Source organism: Typopeltis vanoorti, chromosome 6 (assembly GCF_054136105.1).
Source record: "Typopeltis vanoorti isolate ZY-2024b chromosome 6, IOZ_Tvanoo_1.0, whole genome shotgun sequence".
In the NCBI taxonomy this organism is placed as follows: domain Eukaryota; kingdom Metazoa; phylum Arthropoda; class Arachnida; order Uropygi; family Thelyphonidae; genus Typopeltis; species Typopeltis vanoorti.
The window spans coordinates 54,870,694-54,894,232 of NC_143554.1; the positions used below are offsets into that span (position 1 = coordinate 54,870,694).

At 34.0% G+C, this 23,539-nt stretch overlaps 1 protein-coding gene across 2 annotated transcripts in view; it reads right to left on the bottom strand.

Annotated features, from left to right (window-relative positions):
• The window catches only part of LOC150105462 (kinesin heavy chain-like), a 415,076-nt gene that overhangs the window by 74,193 nt on the left and 317,344 nt on the right, over positions 1–23,539 (bottom strand). For both annotated transcript variants that reach the window (XM_090394832.1, XM_090394831.1), the window contains exons 20-21: positions 17,562–17,622; positions 6,695–6,874 (exon numbers count right to left, since the gene is read on the bottom strand). In XM_090394832.1, the coding sequence (XP_090250958.1) occupies positions 6,695–6,874; positions 17,562–17,622 (241 nt within the window). The remainder of the gene's footprint in view (positions 1–6,694; positions 6,875–17,561; positions 17,623–23,539) is intronic.

Genomic DNA, 23,539 nt, shown 5'->3' on the forward strand with positions numbered 1-23,539 from the left:
CTAGGGGACATCTATGGAAGCTGGGCAAGAGTGAGGTTAGCAAGGGTGTTAGAGCTGGGTTCTTTACTTTTAGAGTGGTAAATGAGTGGAATAAGCTGCCAGAGTCTGTTGTGGGTACTATGACAGTGAATGAGTTCAAGGCAAGGTATGATAGATACTGTGAGAATGTTGAATAGTTGTGTGGACATGATGTTTAGGGCCTCGCCTCAATGAGTCTAAGGACTCCCTGGAGTCACCCGTAATAATAGTAATAATCTATTGCTACTGAAAATGTCCAAATACAGCATCAGAGGAATTACTAATGACTGGTTCAGATCCTATCTGAATAATAGAAAATAATATACCAGCTACGGAACATTCAATAGCTCAATAAAAATAATAAAATATGGAGTCCTGCAAGGGTCTGTACTAGGACCCATCCTATTTTTAATATATGTTAATGATTTATGTAAATACAAAATTTTTGGCAAAATGACATCTTTCACCAATGACACGACATTAATATACACCAAAACAACCCTTGAAGATCTAAAAAATCGGATTAATAGTGATATATTAAAATTAAGTAAATGGTTTAGCAATAATGGACTTAAAATTAATATCGATAAAACGAGATGTGTACTTGTTAACAGATAAGCTAGACCATGATATAACCATAAAATGGCATGAAAGAAAATGTAGTGACATTCTAAATTGTAACTGTAGTTTAATCAAAAAAAAAAAACCAAAATCAGTGAAGTATTTGGGCCTCCATTTCGATAGCAATATGAAGTGGAACTCCACACCACCTTCTTAACAAATAAGTTTAGGTTCATAATTAATAGAATATATTATGTTAAAAAATTTGTAAATGCAGCATTCTTAAGATGCTTATACTAATCCTGGGTAAATTCCTCACTGCAACATGGCATCACCGTTTGGGATGGAGATTATTACAACAATCTGTTTCCATTAATAAGAATACAAATCAGAATAATTAGAGCCATAACCACTACTGACTTTGCACATTCAACCAACGATCTGTCATGCATAATATTCTACCACTACAGAAACTATACCTCTATGGTTGTCTATTATACGTAAAAAGGAATGCTGAAAGTTTAGAATTATGCTGCAGCCGGAACATGCTGGTAGTACCCAAGGCAAAAACAAAGAAATTTTTCATAAATCCTTTGAATATCTAGCGACAAGCAGCTACAATAAACTCCCAAATGAAATCAAATCTATAACCTCAGCTTATGCATACAGAAAAAGATTGAGAGACTACCTCATGAGACTAAATAATGTTGACAAGTTGGGGAGATATGATAGAGACCTACAAGTTGGTAAGGGGTTGTTATTATAGGATCAATGGTGGAGAAGTTCTACAGAGAATAGTGGGAGATCAGGGGAGAACCAGAGATCATCCCTGGAAACTGTATAAAGAGGGTGTGAGTAGGGGAGTGAGAGGCAGGTTTTTTTCGTGCAGAGTTGCGAGTGATTGGAATACAATTAGACATTGCATCTACTAAATAGTTTTTGAAAATCCCCCAAGCTGCATTGATCTCTTTTCCAGCTAACTCCTGAAAGCTGTCTCCTGAGCTCTTCATAATCACATAATCATAATGTTGGAAAGGGTCCAAAGGCGACTGACTAAGGTAGTTTCTGACCTCTGGAATGTCGAGTATGAGGAAAGATTGAAAAGATGTAATTTGCAGAGTCTAGTGGAGAGAAGGAAGAGGGGAGATATGATAGAGACCTACAAGTTGGTAAGGGGCTGTTATAGGATCAATGGTGGAGAAGTTCTACAGAGAATAGTGGGAGATCAGGGGAGAACCAGAGGTAATCCATGGAAACTGTATAAAGAGGGTGTGAGTAGGGGAGTGAGAGGCAGATTTTTTTCGTGCAGAGTTGTGAGTGATTGGAATGCCTTGCCTGAGAGTGTAGTGTCTGCAAGGAGTTTGAATGTGTTTAAGACACGGTATGATGAGATGTGTGTGAGATAAAAGGACCTCCTAGATGAGTCTTTGACTCCATGAGGTCTTGTTTAATAATAATAATAATAATAAACGTATAGTATAAGGGATCATTATAACTCACATATCATATCCAATTAAGGTACCAATATACTAACTAGTTCATGTATATCAAATCAAACCGTGTAAGGTGAGCCCTCATAGATACGGTCACTGGACTCGCAGTGACTGTTTTGAACTAATTTAATTCTCTAGTAACTAGTATGGCTACGGTCCTTGGTTACACATAAATACACAAACTAACTTACTTTATCGCTAAAACCAGTAACTTATTATAAACTACGAAAACTATCCGAAATGTATTTTACTCTATTTGTATATATAGGAAACATTTATTAACTGTAACAAAATAAATAGCCAAAAATAAGTGTAACTATCAACAGAAAACGATAGTAATACTTGAACTGTATCATATAATATTGTACATTGAATTGAAAATCTTGAATTGTATAATATACATTAAACTGCACAACTTGAATTGTATTGTGTAATAATACATCAAAGTGTACAACTTGAATTGTATAATATAAATATCTTGTATACATGATGGGAATGACAAACTGTATAATTTCTTTTCAACATCTCACATGAGTAGTGGAAAAATGGCAGGGGAGCAGAGTGTAAGATCTATTGTAAAATATAATCGAGTAGAACACATGGAAAAACAGATTGAGTCTATTATTCAGAAAGGAGACTTCATTACTGTCAAGAATTTGTTCAAAGGTATGATCTTGTCTATTTCTGTAGACATTACCTCACAGAGTGTTATCTCCATTAACATTGCCCATAAGAAGTATGGGCTCAGGCAGTTGCAAGACAAGGTTATCAAGATCAATTTTATTTAACTCAGAAACTAGTTGTAAATAAATGGAACATATTGTAATAAGAAATCCCACAGACAGGTGAATAGCTACTGCTTCCAGAGCAGTATTAAGCCAGACAAGATAGTAAGAAACATAACTGCCCACTAGGATAGATAGTCTACCATGGGTGGGAACATCTCCCATTCTATCCTTACAAACAATAGTGAATTTCCTTAAGGTGTGGTCTCCAAAGGGTTTTAAATATGTTTCTCTCACAGACACAGAAAGGTTTGTGTTTCTTCAGCAAAATCATCTTGATATCATTGATATTCTGGAAAAACCCATGACAGTTCCACTGTAAAAATGTTTCTATTATTTTGGCTTTGTAGACTTGTCAGATTTCTGAGATGGTGAGGGGCTTGCCTTTCTCAGGCTTATATATCTGTCTATTGATTTAGAGAACTATGGCTGGTCCGTGTCCATTTGTTCCTCTGTAAAACTGTTTAATACATCTTCTGATATATCAGGATCATTTTGTGAGTTTGGTTTACATTTGGTGGATACAGAAGCATCTATTTTTTCTAATGGGAGTGTCTGGTGGTTTATCTTTCAGTGATATCCTTTCTTCATAATTTTCTTGACAAGCAGGTTTTCATTAAATGGAATCATTTTTGGAGTTGTTTCAGGAGCGAGACCACTGTCACACGTGGAACGAATGATGCACACTTAAAGAAACACTCATAATCATAAAGTTCAGACACGGTGAATTTATCAGATGAGAGAATAGGCATATGAGTAAGTTGCTGTTTGTATTTTCTTTCTTTCCAGTGTAAGAAGATTTTAGGACAGTTGCGGTGGTAGTGGCTAGCTTTGTCTTTGCATCCTGATATATTTTGTTCTGTTTTTATCTTTTGAATATCTTTTCCTTCCATCCATCTCTTTCATGACAGCTGAACAGGACAGTTGAGGTACCCTTGCTTTTATAGATGATGGAGGCTTAGGCATATCAAAGTAAGGATGATGTCAGAACCAGCTGACCATCCCTACATATCAGGATGTACCTCATACCTGAGTATCAGGATGTATCTCATACTTCTTCATCTTTAAGCTCTAAACATATCTCCTCATCCAGAACATCAAGGAGATCTATTCTGATATTATTCCTCTAGAAGAGTTTAATGAGTTATGAGGTGTCATTGTAATTGGTATTCCACTCACTGATATTGCTTTTTGTAATTTTTCTGAGTGTTCCTAACATGATGCTTCATGGATATCATAAGAATAGTTTCTTACCTGTTTTGGGAGATCCTGCCAGTCCTTCTGAACTCTTCTGAATAAAGAAGAGTGGCATTTTCCCTATTGGCTTTTCGCCTGTTGCATGGATGAGAAACATTAGTTCATTTATACTGATGTCACATGACTTTTGTTCCTTACTTCTGTTATCAAGTGATGCATCTAAAGTATCAGTACTTGGTAGGGACCTTGTGAGGGCCTCTGAAAAATTTGAGAATGAAGATTTCTAGTCTTAATTCCCCCTCCTTATCCATAAAATAGTTTTAAGGCTTACACAGTTGCTGAAATATAATAATTTTATTTACTTACAGAACAACATACAAGTTCCCATAAAAACAGTATCTTAATATTTATCTAACATCATTATCAGGACAAAAGCAACAGATGGGGTTTTACTGATGATATAATGTTCAGAATAATACCATGCTTTGATATTTAAAAAATAAATCAATACATATCTGAGGCTCATTACATCCCACATCCCCAAGGATGGATGTAGAAACCATGAGGCTGCATGGCACTACACACTGTACATCTGTTGGACAATGCCTGCATGTCATTGTACAGAGTTGATAGAAGACAGTCTGGATGTGTGAGTAATAGCAAGCATGCTCATGTCTTAACAATGGTTAAAAAATGTCTTAACCATTGTTAAGAAGTGTAATTCCATTAAGATTTGTTTATTATCTTAATGAATTACAATTAATAGTACACAGATCCCTAAAATAAAGAAAAATTTCCATTATTTATAATAAAAATATTCCATATATCTGCTGGAATAAGCATAGCACATCCAGATGATGCTTCAGCATGTATGCATTTATTGGTAGTCTCAGATCCATGCAGTAAAAATTTTCATTAACATCATCTAAGGTTGTAAGACTATTTGAGTGTTCTCCAGCTGGTTTCTTTGTCTTGTGGAATAAAATACATAAGTTTCTGGGGGGGGGGGGGTTATCTCCAAATGAGACCAGTTAATTTATCTTTGGTTGAAAAAAGTTGTTCTTATAAAGGTTCCTCAAAGCATCTTAAATAGGAGATCAATTGTAGTTTCTTGATCGAGACTAATCATAGATACTGTTCAATAGATGACAGACCGATTGCACATACTTTTACTAATTCATTCCATTTTCTAGATGCACCTGTCAATGCTATGCAATTTTTTCAAAAATATTCACAACTTTATCTATAGTTGCATCCTTCTCCTTAACAGTTCCCAATTAATCCTGAAATTACAGCCTGGATTCAAACTTCATTCACTAATTATTATTCTTTATTCATTTCAGCAATCATTCTAAAGAGAGAAAAATTTTTTCCTGTCTACTTAATCCTTTAACCATGGTACCTAGTTCCAGTACCTGACTGGAAATACATCTGTTCATTACATCACACTAAAATATGGTATGAATGCAAATTAAAGGAGGCCTGTGAAATTCTAATCAATCACTCTAATCTTAACAATAATGATGGACTAATAATCCCAAGAATATGGATGGCACATATTCTATCCACATAACCATTTGTTCTAAGAGTTCATTATAAATTATACTTACGACTGTAGTATTCCAGAATCTTAGCATTAATATAACATGAGTACGTTAAATTATTGATTAGCTGCCACTATTACTGTGTTTTAAGTATTGAAAGATATGAATTTTGTTCTCTGATCATGTTATAAAAAATAGGATATAGCTTTAATGCAGGTTGTTTTTTCTTTTCACTAGAGGTCAGGTCAGGAAAATAATGATTGATCAAATCACTGTCACTTTGGCATACTCTAAATTGCAATGTAGCTTCTTTCTCTCTCTCTGTGTGTGTGTGCACGTGCTCCATCTGGAGCATGTGCGCACTCTGATGAGTGGTTGTATAGTAGCAGTCATCCTAGTTCTCTTCGGTAGCTTCCCAAATGATCCCTATATAGACAGATGTAGAAACTATCATAATCCATTTCAAGTAACAAGTCTGATTTCTTTATACCTAATATCTTTACCTTCAATTTCATTGCCAGATGTACAATTTCATTTTTTTTCTTTCATCCATTTCTTGCTTTTTAATTTATTTTCTCCATTTCACTCACTTTGTCTCCCTCAATGGATATAACACTTTTTCAAAAATTGGTCAAGATCTTTTTCCTGAAATTTACTTTGTTTTGAGTTGCTTCTTTATCGGCAGGCTGCTCATATACCCTTTCATTCTTATGTTACCTATCTACATGCAATTTCACTATTGGAGCTGTCTACAATGATCTACAGTTGAGGTATAATAATAAATTGGATACAGTTAGTGATACGAAATAACAGTGAGGTAATCCAAGTAGATCTGTTTTAATGTACTTAGAATTTTGCCATAAAATTAATAATCCTTATAACATTAAGCCACAGTTTCAAATCTAAATAATTATAAAGTATGTTATACGATGAGGAGTGAACTAGCTTCAATTCATAATATATGTTATGAATTCATACACCAGATTCTTTTTTCTTTTTTTTAATAATCTCTTTTGTGCTATTTCATAACAATTCAAAATAAAACAGTCTCAGAAATCCAGTATGTGAAATTCAAAGAACAGCTGTTAATTCTCACCTGTTTATGTACTTTAGTAAGCTGATCAAGATTATTCTCCAAAAAGGCAATTTTTTGTTTTTGAGCAGGAGTACCACCAGCATCCTCATTATCTTCTCCAGCTGCTGATTTTTTCACTCTTGTTTGAAGATCTTGGACAAAAAGTTTACGAAGATTGTGAAGGGTCTGTAGTTCCTTTACCTATAACACATATAATTATGATTCTAAAATGAGAGAGTTAATTAATCATTATATAACAATTCAATATCATTAAAAATAAAAAATCAGGTTGAAAAATCAGCTTTATAGGCTTCAATATGACATTTAATATGTATTTTACTTTTGAAAAACAAAATCTTTCTTTATAACCAAAAGTAACATGCAGAGAAGTTTGTATTTGAAACTAAATATTCAAATGCACAGACTTCAATTAAAAAGTGAGATTTCCTGCCATCTAGTTGGTCAAGTGGTTATTACAATATCTGCTCTCCACCAAACAGGCTACAGGTTCGAATCCTTCTGTAGGCATGTATGTTTGTGTCTTTAGATGGGAGATGAATTCATCTTCCAGTGTGAGACCACTGCCCTGACTATTGGAAACCTGAAGCATATTCAAAAGGTCCATGTTTGATCTGTGGAGCAGGGTTTCCAGACCACATAAAAAAATAAAATAAAATAATTCTTAGCATACCCATGGTATGAATGTACTATAGGATTATATAAACCTTTCATGGGTGGATAAATCAATAAAGATCTTTGAAAAACATAATATTGATTTAAGTTAAGGGGATAATAAATCCCTCATTATTTTAAAGCCGGATACGAAACTTGGAGATAGAAATCTAATCTAAGAGTTTCATGCCGAAGAACTATTGGCGAGTCCAAGCATAAGTCATCACTTGGGCGGTACAATACTAGGGCAACTCGTGTCAAAGGTGGAGAAAGCTCCATCACTATCCTTAATATTTTCTCATAATGTAAAACGCAACTCCTAGGAGGTGTATTACTGTTTTATATTATGAGGAGAGGTCACTACCCAGACCGGTTTTGACCATTATTGAGGTCTCAGCAGTGAGTAGGTAGACCTGGATAATACCAAGGTTTAATTGAACCGAGCTTACATATACCCCTACTAACGAATTGCCAGATTGCTAGTGTTGTACCACCCAGGTGTTGACTTATGCTTGGACTCGCTGATAGTTCTTCGGCATGAAACTCTTCGATTAGATTTCGATCTTTGAGTTTCGTATCCAGCTTTAAAATAATGAGGGATTTATTATCCCCTTAACTTAATTTATGCTGCCGGAAAAATAGCCTCTTGACTCTTTATCGTAGTAATCATACTGATTGTTTCAATAAGGAAATACTACGAGTAGGCATATTTAAATAAACTATAATACCGGAATGAAACTCACATATATATTCTTTTATTAATATAGAATTTTCACCTAAGTATCAAAGGCATCTTCAGTACAAAAATGCCTAATGATAATTGAACAGACCATTCCAAAAGGCACAACCTAAGTAACTAATGTAACTAAAAAAAATCATTAAATTTCCTAACTTATATAAGTAAAAAAAAAAAAAAAAAAAAACTCATATGATTAGATAAAATAAAGTTAGTAAAGATTAGCTGATTTAAAAAGCACTATATTCCATCAAGGGGATAGACATAGACCATTGGATCTGTTTAAGTTAAGGGAAGTCAAGTTTCATGTTTCTTTATACAGCTGTTCCATAAAGAACTGACTTTTGTGAAGGACTCTTGTCTATTTCCAGTGAACTCTATGTCTTGTGTTGATAGCATGCCCTGAGTCCAGACTGTTGAGGCTGTATTGAATAAAGACTTGTGTTCTTCTAGCTGAATAAAAGCAGATCTTCCTGTTTGTCTGAAATAAGATAATCCACAGGAGAAAGGAATCTGAAAGACATCTAGATAACTGAAATGTGGACGTTTGTCTTTAGGAGAAGTAGGAAAGGTGGAGATTTTCTGATAGAGCAAAAGGCAACCGAAATATTCAGTGATTTTAAAACTTTTGGTATGCATTCACTAATGCCTTGCATATAAGGGATAATAATACAAGTCATTTCTTCTGTATTTGAAGAGGTAGAGATACCAAAACTGTTCAGAGCTCTTTTGACAAAAGAATCCTTATAACCATTAGATAAAAAAGTGGAAATAATATGTTGCAATTCTTTCTGTAACAGTTCATCTGAAGAACATAAGGAGTGGGCCCGATAAACCAATGTTTCAATAGTTCCAGCCTTTTGGCTGGGATGGTGATGAGATTCAGCAGCATGGACTCTTGTATGAATCCATGCTGCTGAAGCTCTTCAAAAAAAAACTTATAATGGCCTGTATGAGTCTTTTTTCCGGAAAACTGAGGAATGTAGGCTATCATCTGGTTGACGAAAAATTAAAAGATCTAAAAAGGCTAACTGCTTATTTACTTATTCTTCCAGGGTGAACTGGATCCTGGGATGAAGTGCATTTAATTTAGAGAGAAATGTAATTCACAGAAAGAGTCATTCCAGATAGCAAAATATCATCTATATATCTGAACCAGTGAGTAGGTCTAGATGAAATGTTGTCGAAAATATGTTGTTCAAAGAAGGTGACAACAGGAGAAATAGGATTGCCGACTGCTGTTCTTTCAATTTGTTGATACAACTTGTTTTTAAAGGAAAAATAATCAGAATGTATTACAAAATCCAATAACTGAATAATATCTGAAGGAAATTCTTATTGTAGTAATTTTTAATTTTTAAAATCCAACATATTTTTTTTATATAAGTAGCAGTTCTAGTTGAAGCAGCAAGTAAATTGGATAAGAATTTAGAAATTTTATAAGTGGGACATCCTATACAGTCTACAACTGGTCTTAATGGAATACCTGGTTTATGAACTTTGGGAAGACCACAATCTAGATGGATGACAAAAATTTCATTCATTCAAAAACAATCATTTCAACTTCATTTCAAGATACTTATCAATAAGAGAATTATGTCTGTTTAATTGACTATATGTAGGATCAGATGTGAGGGATCTGTAAGTTGAATAGTCTTGGAGTAATAAAGAAATTTTTCTCTCGTTTTTTTTCTATTTTGAACAACAACAGCTTTTCCCTTGTCAGCTTTTGCAATAATTAAATTATTATTCAATGATTTCAGTGCTTTAAATTCAGATAAAGAGAGATTAGGATGCGGAGGCTTGGCATTTAAAAGAATTTTTGCAGATTCGAAATATCTGCAATTTTATCCTTTTGATAAAACAAAATGTTCATTTTCTGTTAGTGGATGGCTGGAAACACTGATGACTAGTCTACCTGCATCACAGATACTATGAGTACTGGTTCTGGAGTGGCTTACAAGTGAATCAAATTTATGCTTTAACTTATCATGAGAAGCATTAAAAACATTTAGGTATGAAGTTGATGATATGAACAAAATAGTGTTAAAAGTTTCAGCCATTAATACAGATTCTAAGGCGTTCTTGATATAAACAATTTCTCTATTTACGAGGGCTAGAGATTTTTTATCTTCATATAATTGATAATTTAAAAGTGACCTAGCCTTTAAATAAATCCAGTGAGCTTCACGAGACCTGAAAACTTCTTTTACTTTACAACAAGTAAGAATAACCCGAGCTATCTTACAGCATTCTAGGAATATGATTCTGATTATGCATTTAAGCTTTCTTTATTAACAATTTACTGAATCTAGCACATTGTTTGGAAATAGACTCTCCATAAAATCTCTATATTTATTTCAATAAGAAAATACCATGAATAGACATATTTAAAATAAATCATAATACCAGAATATTATGTGTGTGTGCGTGCGTGTGTGTTTTTTACTAAGTTAGGAAATTTAATGACTTTTTAGTTATCTTCCATTAACTACTTAGGTGGGTGTCTTTTGAATTTTTCTGTTAATGTTCAGTTACCATTAAACATTCTTGTACTGAAGATGCCTTTCATACTTAGGCAAAAATGCTATGTTAATAAAAGAATATATTATGTGAGTTTCATTGTGGTGTTATAATTTATTTAAATAATATTGATTCCCAGGATAATTTCAAGTATAGAATACTGCAGCAACTATGATAGATCTAATCCACACCATAAGAAGTAACCTGACTTTGCTGCATTGACATCTGTGACATTCATTAACAGGACAATATTATTACATAGGTATCTCCATGGAGTCCAAAAACTCACTACAGAAAGTATGACTGAAATGGGTTGACAGAGGTGGTGTGAATGCTCTTACAGTGCACTCCCACTACCTCTGAGTCAAAGATGAATGGCTGCAGTGGAAAAGTAATGTAGTGATGTGTGGGAGCTCTATGGTGAAAGATGTGAAAATGGACATGTGCCAAAAGAGCAATAATAGAAAAGTGACTGAGGGAAGGAGAGGAAAATGCACAGGAAATGGCAGTACTGGTAAGAACAAATGGTGAGTGAGACTTGCAAAAAAGTTTAGCCTTTGCTAAATAAGATATAAAAGAGCTAAGGCCTCTTTTTTTCCTATCTCTCATACTATCCATTTGTTTTTTTTTCCTTTCTCCTAATACTATCAGGCTCTAATGCACACCCTATAATACTTTAGACTTACGATAAACACTCCTTACTTTTTTTTACCTCAGTAATGTGAAACCAGTAGGATAGTGACCATTCCCATAATGCATAGCAGCATATATGTCTGAAAGAACGTGTGCTTTGCATTATGGGATACTAATGCAAATGATCACAAGTCAACAGTCTCTATTTACAAGTGGTCTAATTGTGAACATATTTCACATACAAACTTTTGTTTGCTTATGCTTGCATATAGTATCTATATAACATTTTTATTTCTTATTATTCCTTACTCTCCCTTTGCTCTTAGGTTGCTGTTTTCATGGAAGACGTGCTACTGTCACCTTTCGCATAAGCCATTGCCTCTGGCAATGGCTTACGCGGAAGGTGACGGTAGTTTACGGAAGGTTACACTTGTGAAAAGTATGCCACATAGGATTGCTGCAGTCATTGCAGCAAAAGGAAGTCCTACATCTTATTAAGGTGGGTGACATGGTTGTTTGTTTCTCACATTATGTTGTCTGTTGATTTCTTTCAAAGCAGTGTATATAAACTTATTTACAGTTTTACATTTTAGATGTAAGGCCAGGATGAGTGTTTTCTGAGAAAATTGGCATCTTGAAGATGTACATACAAAGGGTCAATTGTTTCCTTTTTTTTGCTCATGAAGGAGCTCTCAGCAGTAAGATAGTGTGCTCCCATAACACTACCATCTAGCTTTAGAGCTCGACTCATAATCTAGTAATTTCTAAGAATTGGTCAATTTTCGTTATTGTTGTGATATTTTAACTAAGTTCTCTGTAGCAAAAGAGTTAGCCAATCTTTTCCAGCCTCAAAGATAACTGCATAGTTTTCTTTGCAAGAGATAAATATAGGAGAACATTCTCTTTCAGAAAAATTCCATGTAATCCACATTAAAAACAAGTTCAGAAGAATAAATGCCTCACTCAATGATGACTGAGCTGCAGGAAATTACTGAGCTACCTTTGCATCTGAAATTGCCACTTCTCAAATGATACATACATACACTATGCAGGTTGCATTTTTCAAATCTTTCAAACCAGCCTCTGCTAATTGTACCTGTTTCTGACATTTTTCAAATCTTTCAAACCAGCCTCTGCTAATTGTACCTGTTTCTGACATTTCTCCAATCTTCTTGAACATGTGTAAAAAAGTTTCTTGCTTCTTCTATTATTACACTGGCCAACAAAAAAAAAAATTTTTTTCTGCTGATTATGATCTGACACTTGTTTTTTTACTAATTTGGGTGTGCATTTCAAATATCAAACCCGTTTTTCTCTATCATGTCAGGTTTTACTCTATGGCATTTTTTTTTTGCTAATTTGTAAGTTTTTGATAGTTTTAAGGAGGCAGTACTATTTAGAGGATCAAAAAAATATCGCTTTTTTAATATTATTTTCTGAAAGTATGTACTTTTAAAAATCTGTTCCTAACTTTTTATCAAGAAATTCGAAAAATTCCCAAAGATATAGCCTATTATTCAAAGCGGTGCGCAGATCAGAATCGGAGCGCTCACTGCTTTCGCTTGTTAGTAAACGAATAAATGCGTAAGAACCTGCAACGGCAGGTACTGGCGCTTTGAATGCGAGAGAGGCCGATTACCGACCTAATACATTTAAGTGACGAAAAGTAGGCGATGACAACTGCCTAAAACAAATAAATGCTATATGCGTCATAGCGGACAAAGAACGATCGAAATCAGTCAATCGTTAATTGATCGTGAAAGTATGATGAGCACTTATAACGTTTCAATAAAGTCTCTGGTTTTTTTTGTCTTGTTAATTGCATGTTACTCGGCAGTGAAAAAAATACATCACGTCTACTACTCGAAAATGTGTCAATAGTGTAGATTCCTTCTGTTACATTTGTGGCAGCTTTACTGTTCCCAGTCAAAGGACAAATATCACTGATTTCGTTAAGAAAGTGTACTTTGCATACTTTGACGTAAAACTTGCAGATCAGGACAATTCATGGGGCTCCAAATAAAGTGTGTAAGTCACGTGTAGAAAATTTACAACAGTGGAGCAAGGGAAAATGCCAAAAATTAGCTTTTGGCATTCAATTGATTTGGCGTGAACCGAAAAATCACGTAGATGATTGCTATTTTTGTTTAGTTCAGACTTCTGGTTATAATAAGAAGAATAAGAAAAAAATTGCATATCCAAATCTCAATTCAGCAATTTGGCCAGTTGCACATTCCAATGAAATAGCCATGCCAATTTATAAAGGACTTCCTTTACTTGAGAATGAGCATGATCAGGATATGCCAGATCTTCTTGAGGAGCAAGACCCGGATGTTGATTTAGACAATGAAAATTTAATTTCTAGTTCTGGACTGCAACGTTTTACTCAAGCGGAATTGAATGACTTAGTAAGAGATTTGGGCCTATCAAAGGAATCATTGGAATTGTTAGCTTCAAGATTAAATGAAAAAAACTTACTGGAGCAATTAGAAGAAACACACGTATAAACCACAGTGAAAATTATTTAATTGTAAATATTTCATCCTAAGTATCTTAGGACATCATCAGTACAGTATTTAAACAAAAATTAGGAGTAACATACAGTTAGGGTGCATGATTACAATGATTACAATAGAATCTCATGAAAATGTGCATAACGTGCTAAAGTAGTACAAAAAAAAAAAAAAAAAAAAAAAAAAAAAAAAAAAAAAAAAAAAAAACGTTAATTATTTAACATAGTTTTGTATGATAATTTCCCATACTTTAGGAATAGTAAGAACGTCGTTGCGGTTTAGGTTTGGTCTGTGTAGTAGGGCTTCAGAACTTTTTTTGTATAAACGTTCATGTTTAAATATAGATCTATGTAAAAGTTTAGCCTTTTCCCAATGGATCCTATGGTTTGGATTTTCAATTCCGTGTTGAGAGAGGCCAGATTTCTGCGGTTTAAGACGAATGTGGTCTTCATGTTCCGAGACGCGTTTCTGAACAGACCTACCTGTCTGTCCAAAGTAAGATAATTTGCATGAGCATGGAATCTCATAAACACCAAGTAACATCAAGGGTGAGAATGTCCTTAGGAGAAGGTAATAAGTTGTAAATTTGGTTGATAGGTTTGTAAGTAGTGGCAAAATTGTATTAGTTCATAATTTTAGAAAGACGTTCTGAGATGCCTTTAACGTAAGGTATGGGAATCCTATGCACTTCTTCCTGTCTGGTTTGATGTATGCAGAAGTGACTGATGATTTTTTTTGAGTTGTTTTGGGATTATATCCATTTAGGATGGCTGTATTTTTGATAACTTCTAATTCCTGGTTTAAAGATTCTTCAGAGGAGCAGAATTTGTGTGCTCTGGAAACTAGTGATTTAATAATGCCAGATTTCTGAGATGGATGATGAGCAGAAGAAATACCTTACGTTAAAGGCATCTCAGAACGTCTTTCTAAAATTATGAAGAAATACAATTTTGCCACTACTTACCAACCTATCAACCAAATTTACAACTTATTACCTTCTCCTAAGGACATTCTCACCCTTGATGTTACTTGGTGTTTATGAGATTCCATGCTCATGCAAATTATCTTACTTTGGACAGACAGGTAGGTCTGTTCAGAAACGCGTCTCGGAACATGAAGACCACATTCGTCTTAAACCGCAGAAATCTGGCCTCTCTCAACACGGAATTGAAAATCCAAACCATAGGATCCATTGGGAAAAGGCTAAACTTTTACATAGATCTATATTTAAACATGAACGTTTATACAAAGAAAGTTCTGAAGCCCTACTACACAGACCAAACCTAAACCGCAACGACGTTCTTACTATTCCTAAAGTATGGGAAATTATCATACAAAACTGTGTTAAATAATTAACGTTTTTTTTTTTTTTTTTTTTGTACTACTTTAGCACGTTATGCACGTTTTCATGAGATTCTATTATAATCATGCGCCTAACTGTATGTTATTCCTAATTTTTGTTTAAATACTGTACTGATGATGTCCTAAGATACTTAGGATGAAATATTTACAATTAAATAATTTTCACTGTGGTTTATACGTGTGTTTCTTCTAATTATGAATGCACCACAGGTTTCGTTAACTTTTTAACATGAGTGTGGGTTTGTTTACTGTAACAATGTGTCAGGTTTACTAACTGAAATGAGTGTTATATAATATCATCCAAATGAGTGGCGTTTATTTATCGACAGTTCAAGCAGAAGTCTCAAGTGTGTCTTACTACACAATGGGAATGTATATGGCTCAATTCCTATTGGCTATTCAGTCCACTTGAAGGAAACATATGAGGACATTAAAAAGGTTCTGAAGTTATTAAAATATACAGACCATAACTGGATCATCTGTGTGGATCTTAAAACGGTGAACTTTTTACTTGGCTTTCAAAGAGGATATACAAAGTTTCCGTGTTTTCTATGCTTCTGGGATAGTCGAGCTAGAAACCAACACTGAAGTCAGAAACATTGGCCTCTTAGAATATCCTTAAATGTTGGAGAACAGAATGTTATAAATCAACCTTTAATCAACAGAGAAAAATCATTTTTCCACCTCTACACATTAAATCAGGTCTTATGAAGCAGTATGTTAAAGCTTTAGATTTACAAGGTGACTGTTTCCAATACATATGTGAAAAATTTCCACGACTTAGTTATGAAAAAATTAAAGCCGGTGTATATGATGGACCGCAAATTAGAACTTTAATGAGAGACCCAAATTTCATCAACTCTATGAATGAAATTGAGAAAGAGGCCTGGACTTCATTTACGATGGTTGCAAATAATTTTCTTGGAAACAAAAAAGATTGCAATTACAAAGATCTAGTGGAAACAATGCTTGAAAATTTCCAGCACCTAGGTTGCAACTTGAGCATAAAGCTTCATTTCCTGTACAGTCATCTTGATAGATTTCCCGAGAATTTAGGTGCTGTAAGTGATGAACAAGGCAAAAGATTTCATCAAGATTTAAAAACTATGGAAGATCGGTACCAAGGAAGATGGGATTCTCACATGATGGCCGACTACTGTTGGAGTATTCAAAGGGATTGCCAAAACAGAACACACAGCAGAAATTGCTACAAACAAAAATTTATTCCCTGAAACTCATGTGTAAGTAAAATTGTTATTCTTTTATAAATATTCTTGTAATTTTTAATGAATATTGTTAAGTAGTTATGTATCTAATTATCGGCCTCTCTCGCTTTCAAAGCGCCAGTACGTGCCGTAGCAGGTTCTTATGCATTTATTCGTTTACTAATAAGCGAGAGCGGTGAGTGCTCTGATTCTGATCTGCGCACCGCCTTGAATAATAGGCTATATCTTCGGGAATTTTTCGAATTTCTTGATAAAAAGTTAGGAACAGATTTTTAAAAGTACATACTTTCAGAAAATAATATTAAAAAATCAATTTTTTTGATCCTCTAAATAGTACTGCCTCCTTAAAACTATCAAAAACTTACAAATTAGCAAAAAGAAAATGCCATAGAGGAAAAACCTGATGTCATAGAGAAAAATGGGTTTGATATTTGAAATCAGCACACCGAAATTAGTAAAAAACAAGTCTCATATAAAAGTCAGCAGAAATTGTGTTGGACTGTGTTATTAATTGGCTTAAGGGAATGTGACATTGAGTTTGATCATCCACCCAATATAAAGCCTTTTCTTCCCCACTTCTTCAAGAATATGGCTTTTTGAACAAGTTATGTTAGTTGGTGAATATTTTTAGGTCATAGTTGAAGAAAATTGTATGTCTGCATTTTTCATAATTGTTCTTATAGTAGACATTGCTAAGTTTAAAGAAGCATCTATATCAACTTGGCATTCACCTCCTAACTGCACATTAACACTTGCAATTTTATATACACACTGAAAGATAATATCTAATATTGATTTTATGCTGCACTTTTATAGTTACAGGACCATAGAGTGCTCCAACATGTCGAGATTAATCTTCAGTGTTACAGCAACCTATAATCTTGTACACTCCATTACAGAATATGTATAGATGCTATACTGAAGCTTCATTAAAAAAAAAAAAAAAAAAGGGGGGGGGGGTTATAAATGCTGTTATCTTTGTTCATGCAATTCAGACAATCCCAATGGGGTTTAGCTATTTTATATCAAACAGAACCAATTATTTATGAGCATAACTTATACACTTTACTAATTTATTGTAAAGGAGTGCCTGACTACAACTTTACAATGACCAAAATGCAGCAATAAGTTTTCATAATCCTTTCAGTGATTAAAAGACAATTCTAAAGTAATTTCAATCCATTATTTAAATGTTTACAAAATATACTGGCAAAATAACACACCACTGTCTCTTCCAATCCCTTCAGATCCTGTCGAGCTTGTTCCCTACGATCACTCAATAACCTGTGAAAATAAAGGTCCAAATGTAATCAACATTTTAATTTTTCTAGGAATTGAGAAAAAATATGTAGCATAATTTATTAAAATATGTAAAACTCATGAAATAACAGTATCATATAATAATTGAAGAAGAATATAACAATTCAGTCTTTTTTTTGGAGCATACAATGTTGCAAAGAAAAGAAGAATCCTTGAAGAGGAAGACAATTATAATAGAAATTAAGGAGGCTACAGAAGTGTAAATGGCATTTTGAGAACAAATATTTAATCTTGTCTTTGGTTCTGGATATTATTGTGTGTGTGTGTGTGTGTGTGTGTGTGTGTGTGTGTGTGTGTGTGTGTGTGTGTGTGTGTGGTGGTGGTGGGATGATAAAGCATCTTTCCATGGAGGACTGAAAGAGAACACTGCATTTTAGTTGTCTTGAAACAAATGTTTTTTTTTTTTTTTTTCAATGGCCAGTATCACCCATGAAATATTAAAGACATATCAAATGGATATTAAATCCAGCATTATTTCAAAGCTGAATACAGAAACTATAAAAGTTTCATACAAAATTTGACCAGAGAGCTTACAGGAATACACTCGCCGGCATTTATGAGTTGCAATAGCCGAATCTTATAGGAGAACATGATTGCTGCCTAAGCATCCATATATTCGCCTCCTATTAGTCCATTTTGATAATGGTTTCACTGACCTGACAGCTGTTTCGAACTGATTTTCTTCAGAGACCAGGCAGAAACCTTAAGATAGCAAAAACTCTCATTCAGTACTAAGAAACTCGAAGTGTCGGAGAAGTGTATTTTTCGTAAGTGAACTCTCTGACCGAGAGTTCACTTACGAGTTTCTGCTCTCTTAAGGTTTATGCCTAGTCTCTGAGGAGAACCAATCAATTCGAAAAAGCTGTCAGGCCAGTGAAACCTTATCAAAATGGACCAATAGGAGGCAAATATATGGACGCGTGGGAAGTGATTATTTCCCTATAAGGTCCAGCTAGGGCACTTGTAAATGCAGGCAAGTATTCCTGTAAGCTCTTTGGTCAAATTTTGTACAAAACTTTTATAGTTTCTGTATTCAGCTTTGAAATAATACTGGATATAATATCCACTTGATTTACATAATTTTGCATCACCAAAATGAAGCCTTTTGTATCTTTATTTTAGTAAATTAAAGACATTTTGTACTATGGATAGCCCAAGGGCTAGATAATCCAAAAACCTTAGCCTAGAGACAAAACATAAGAATGTTTTGATGACAAACAATGGAAATGTACTATCTAATTAGCATGTCAGCAAACTAATGGTACTGAATACTCTTCCAATAAACTGGATGATGGCAAGGATATGAACAATTTGAGACATTGCTCACAGCTGTGGGGCCTTGAATATGGGCACTAGAGTTTTATTCCCGATGAGCAAACAAGGATTCTGAACAAACCAAATCAAATGTCTTGGAAATATTAAGTGTAGCTACTTGTTTTTCCAGACCTTTATATATCATGCTGCATGTCTAGGGATGAGCGGGGAAAAAAAAAAAAAAAAAAAAATTTCCAGGAAGGTAGCAAGACACCTTCCTGGAAAATGCATATGACAAGGTACTAAAAGAAAAGCTGTTCAAAATGCTACAGTTATATGGTGTGAAAATGGGACATTACATAAAGCAATTTCAGTTGCTAGTCAAACTGCTATATTTGAGTTGTAAGTCAGCAGCTGGAACTGAAGGAAATACAGGAAGATGGTTGATGTCAAATCAGGTGCTGACAAGTGTGCACATTATTTCCACTGTTATTCATCATGTACATGAATAACATTATTAAGGGAAGTGACATTAAACCTGATATCAAAATTGAGGATGTTAATCTCAGCACTTTATTTTATACAGGTGATGTTATACTCCTAAATAAATTCACTACAATTCTGCAGAATTCCCTAATGAAATTGAATAACTGCTATAATAAATTTGGCATGAAAGTGAGTAATAAAAAGACAAATACACCTAAACCTCTTTTTATGCTAATTCGGAGTTACGCAAATTGGGATATCAAAAATAATTTTTTTTTTTTTTTTTTTTACACGATTTTTATTCACTTTTATGCAACCAATCTAAAGTCTAAGTTAGGAAAAAATTCTGAGAATTTTGTAGAATTGCATTCTCGTTTCAATTAAGAAAATTCAAAATTCTTACGAATTTCATTTATTGGGAATTCCTTGAATTGCATAACTAACTGCGCATAAAAAAGCAGTTCTTAGCAGTTTCAATTTGGTGTTTGATTAGACAACACAGTTACCGCATTTTTTTGCATTTTTTAAGTGAAATCAAAATAAAAATCGCGTTATAAAATTAATAATTTTTCAAAAAAATAATAAATGGTAAGCTATATGTAATTTTCAAACTTTCCTTTCATTAACCGAAGATTTTAATCCAGCTCTCACATGATGTTACCGATAACAAAAAAAAAAAAAAAAAAAAGAAAAAAAAAAGAAAGAAGTTTCTTTGGATATAAAAATTCAAATTTTAGATAGTCTTCAAACTGGGGAAGGTTTTGGAGTCCATTCAACTGTGAGATCTATAAAGAAAAATGAAGAGGCTATTAGAAAAGAAGTATGTTCTGGTACAAAATCGAGTGCAAAATTATCATCATACACAAGAGATGTTCTAAAAAAGGCCAAAAAAGCTTTAGTGATGTGAATAGAAGATAATGTACAAAAAAGAATGCCAGTTGACGGAAATTCCATCAAGCAATCAGCATTGAGATTTTATGAACAGATTAAAAAACTGCAGCCAGATACTTCATCACAATCGAGGAAAAAATATGAATTTCATGCAAGCAATGGTTGGCTGGCTAAGTTTATTAAAAGACATGCTCTTCATAATATAAAAATTAAAGGTGAAACAGCTTCAGCTGATGAAACAGCTGCTAAAGCATTTCCACAAAAACTTGCTAAAATAACTGAAGATGGAGGTTACACTCATGAACAAGTTTGGAATATGGATGAAACCGGCCTTTTCTGGAAAAAAATGCCAAGCAGAACTAGCGTATCAAAAATGCAAAAAACTGTTGGTGGTTTCAAAGCAGCAAAGGATTGCATAACACTCCTATTTTGTTCAAATGCTTTAGGAGATCGGATATTAAAACCACTGCTCATAAATCGATCATTAAGACTACGACCAATGAAAGGCGTAGATTTTAAAAAATTGCCACTTTGTTGGATGGCCAACAAAAAAGCTTGGGTGACCATTGATATTTTCACCGAGTGGTTCCACAAACATTTTATGCCAGAATTTAGATGCTATTTGAATGACAAGGGTCTCGAATTTAAAGTGCTTTTGATTCTTGATAATGCAGCCGGTCATCCTGCCATAGAACACCCAAATGTGCAATTTTTTTTTCTGCTACCCAATACCACATAATTGCTACAACCTCTAGATAAAGGTATAATTGCAACTTTTAAAACATATTATGTCAGACGAACATTTCAGTATGTTTTGAACAAGATAAATGATGATGAACCACTGTCAGTTATGGATGTGTGGAAAAAATTTTCAATTATGGATTGTATTGATCAGGTTCGATTATCGTTTTCTAAATTGAGACCAGAAACTATGAATGCTTGCTGGAAAGCTATTTGGCCTGCATGTGTTAAAGAGAATGCTCCTGTTCCCTTCAATCATATTGCAGAATTCTCCAATATAATAAGTTTGGCATGTGAAATTGGCAGAGAAAGATTCGATGATCTTACGTCGGCAGATATCGAAAAATTGTTAACTGATAAACTTCTTAGCGAAGATGAAATAGTGGAGATTGTTTCTGAGACTCCTGAAAGCGAAGAAGTTAATGATAATGATCAAGGTAATCCAACTTCTACTGCTGATATAATTAAAAAAGGTCTTAAACTGGCCAGTAATTTAGGCAATTATTTTGCCCGACATGATCCAAATGAAGAACATGCTAGGAAGTTTTCACGTGAGCTTAAGTTGTTAATGTCTTCATACAGAGAATTATATCGTGACTTATCTAAAGCATCAACAGCAATTAATAACTTAGTTCATGCCTAAAACTACTGAAACAACCAGTGGTACTTTTGTTCAAGACATGACAAGAAGAATTCCACAAGTTGAGGAAGAAATTGATTGACGATAATACCATATCTAGTAGTTCTAGTGATATTACAGTCTCACGAAAATGAAAGCTTTCGCATTTATTGTCAGAAACTGATAGCAAATAACATTTTTTTTATAGAATCCTTAGCAAACAACTGAAATGAATATGTTTTTTTTTCAAAGTTATTAAAATTCATTATATGTATGTGTGTTCTCCATGAAATGTAAATAAAAATCTTATGATCCTAATGAATTTAATGTTTGATTTTTTCATTATTTTGCTTATATTTAAGGTTTGGAACCGATCTTCACTTTTTCTATGGAGTCAGTAGTTCTTTTTACGCAAATTCTATTTACGTGTAATTTTTAGGAACGTATCTATCACATAAAAAGGGGTTTAGGTGTACTATGAAAAGGCAGGAACACTGACTACATTCTGAATAGAGAACTTACAGAACAAGTAAAACATTTAGTCACAATTTTTAGAAAAGGGCAAATTAAATATGGAAATAGACAGCAGAATTAGCCAAAACACTAAACTAGCTGCATACAAAACAGTGTTCAAACCTATTTTAAATTATGGATCTGAGAGCTGGGTTAGAAATAAAATACTTGTTCAAACGAGAGTTCTGAGAAAGATCAGAGGAGTGAACAGACGACGTCAATTGCAGTATCATATTAGAAATGAAGATAGAATGAAATAACCTCACATTCTTAGCAGTTAGGAATGTGTTAGCAAAGCTAATCTCAGGTGGTATGGCCACTTAAACAGAATGGGAGGAAAAGGTCAGAAAAACAAGTGTTCTTTACCAGGATGTTAAAAATAGCTGATAAAAGCTAAAATCAGGAACAAGACCGAGAGGAACACCAAAATATAAGATCTGACAATATTGGAGTACTGATAGATAACAGATTAATTTGGATGAAAATTGTTGATAGGGAAATTAGTAATGATGTAAGTTTCTCATGTAATACTACCATACACCCTGTACACACACCTGAGAATACATATCAGGAATTTAATGAAGGATATTTTTCCAAAACAGACAAAAATGACCTACTAAGAAATATAATTATCTATTTCTTAGTAGGCATTAACACAAAGGTAATGACAATTACACTGTATTCCTAAGCCAGTCTGAAATGAAGAACAAATTAACAGAGTAAATTTTAGTAGAGATGGCGAGCTGAGAGAAAGTTTATTCAGAAACTCCATGATAGAGAGTAAGCTTGAAATATTTTCAAGTCACTTCACACAGCTGATAAGCAAGGTGTGGTTTCACACTGGACAGTGACATTAATCTGGGATGTGATAGAACACACACACACATGCTTGACAAATAATACTTGCCTTATGTTATGTCTCATTGTAATCCACAAATAAAAACATACAATAAGACATAACATAAGGCAAGTATTATTTGCCAAGCATGTGTGCGTGTTCTATCACATCCCACTTTACCTTCTCCTATCCCTCATGCATATGTATTTTGCACAATGACAGCTATCTTATTTTTTTTTAGAACTAAAGGTTTTATAATTAAGCTTGCTAAGTTGCATGAGCTTTGTGAAATCCCAACTAATAGCACTACCTGCACATTCTTACCAAAAATACACTGAGAACTCGTAAGAGTTGTGAACAAGCTACTGAACTTGTAACCCCCCTTGTTTTATTCACTGGTCATTGCAAAGATGGATGTATGGGAGGAGTGCAGTGATTCTGACTATAATGCCAGCCTGGTGGGCATTATAGCATATCTGCTCTCCAGCCAAAAGGCTGTAGGTTTGAATCCCGCCATGGGCATGGATGTTTGTGATTGT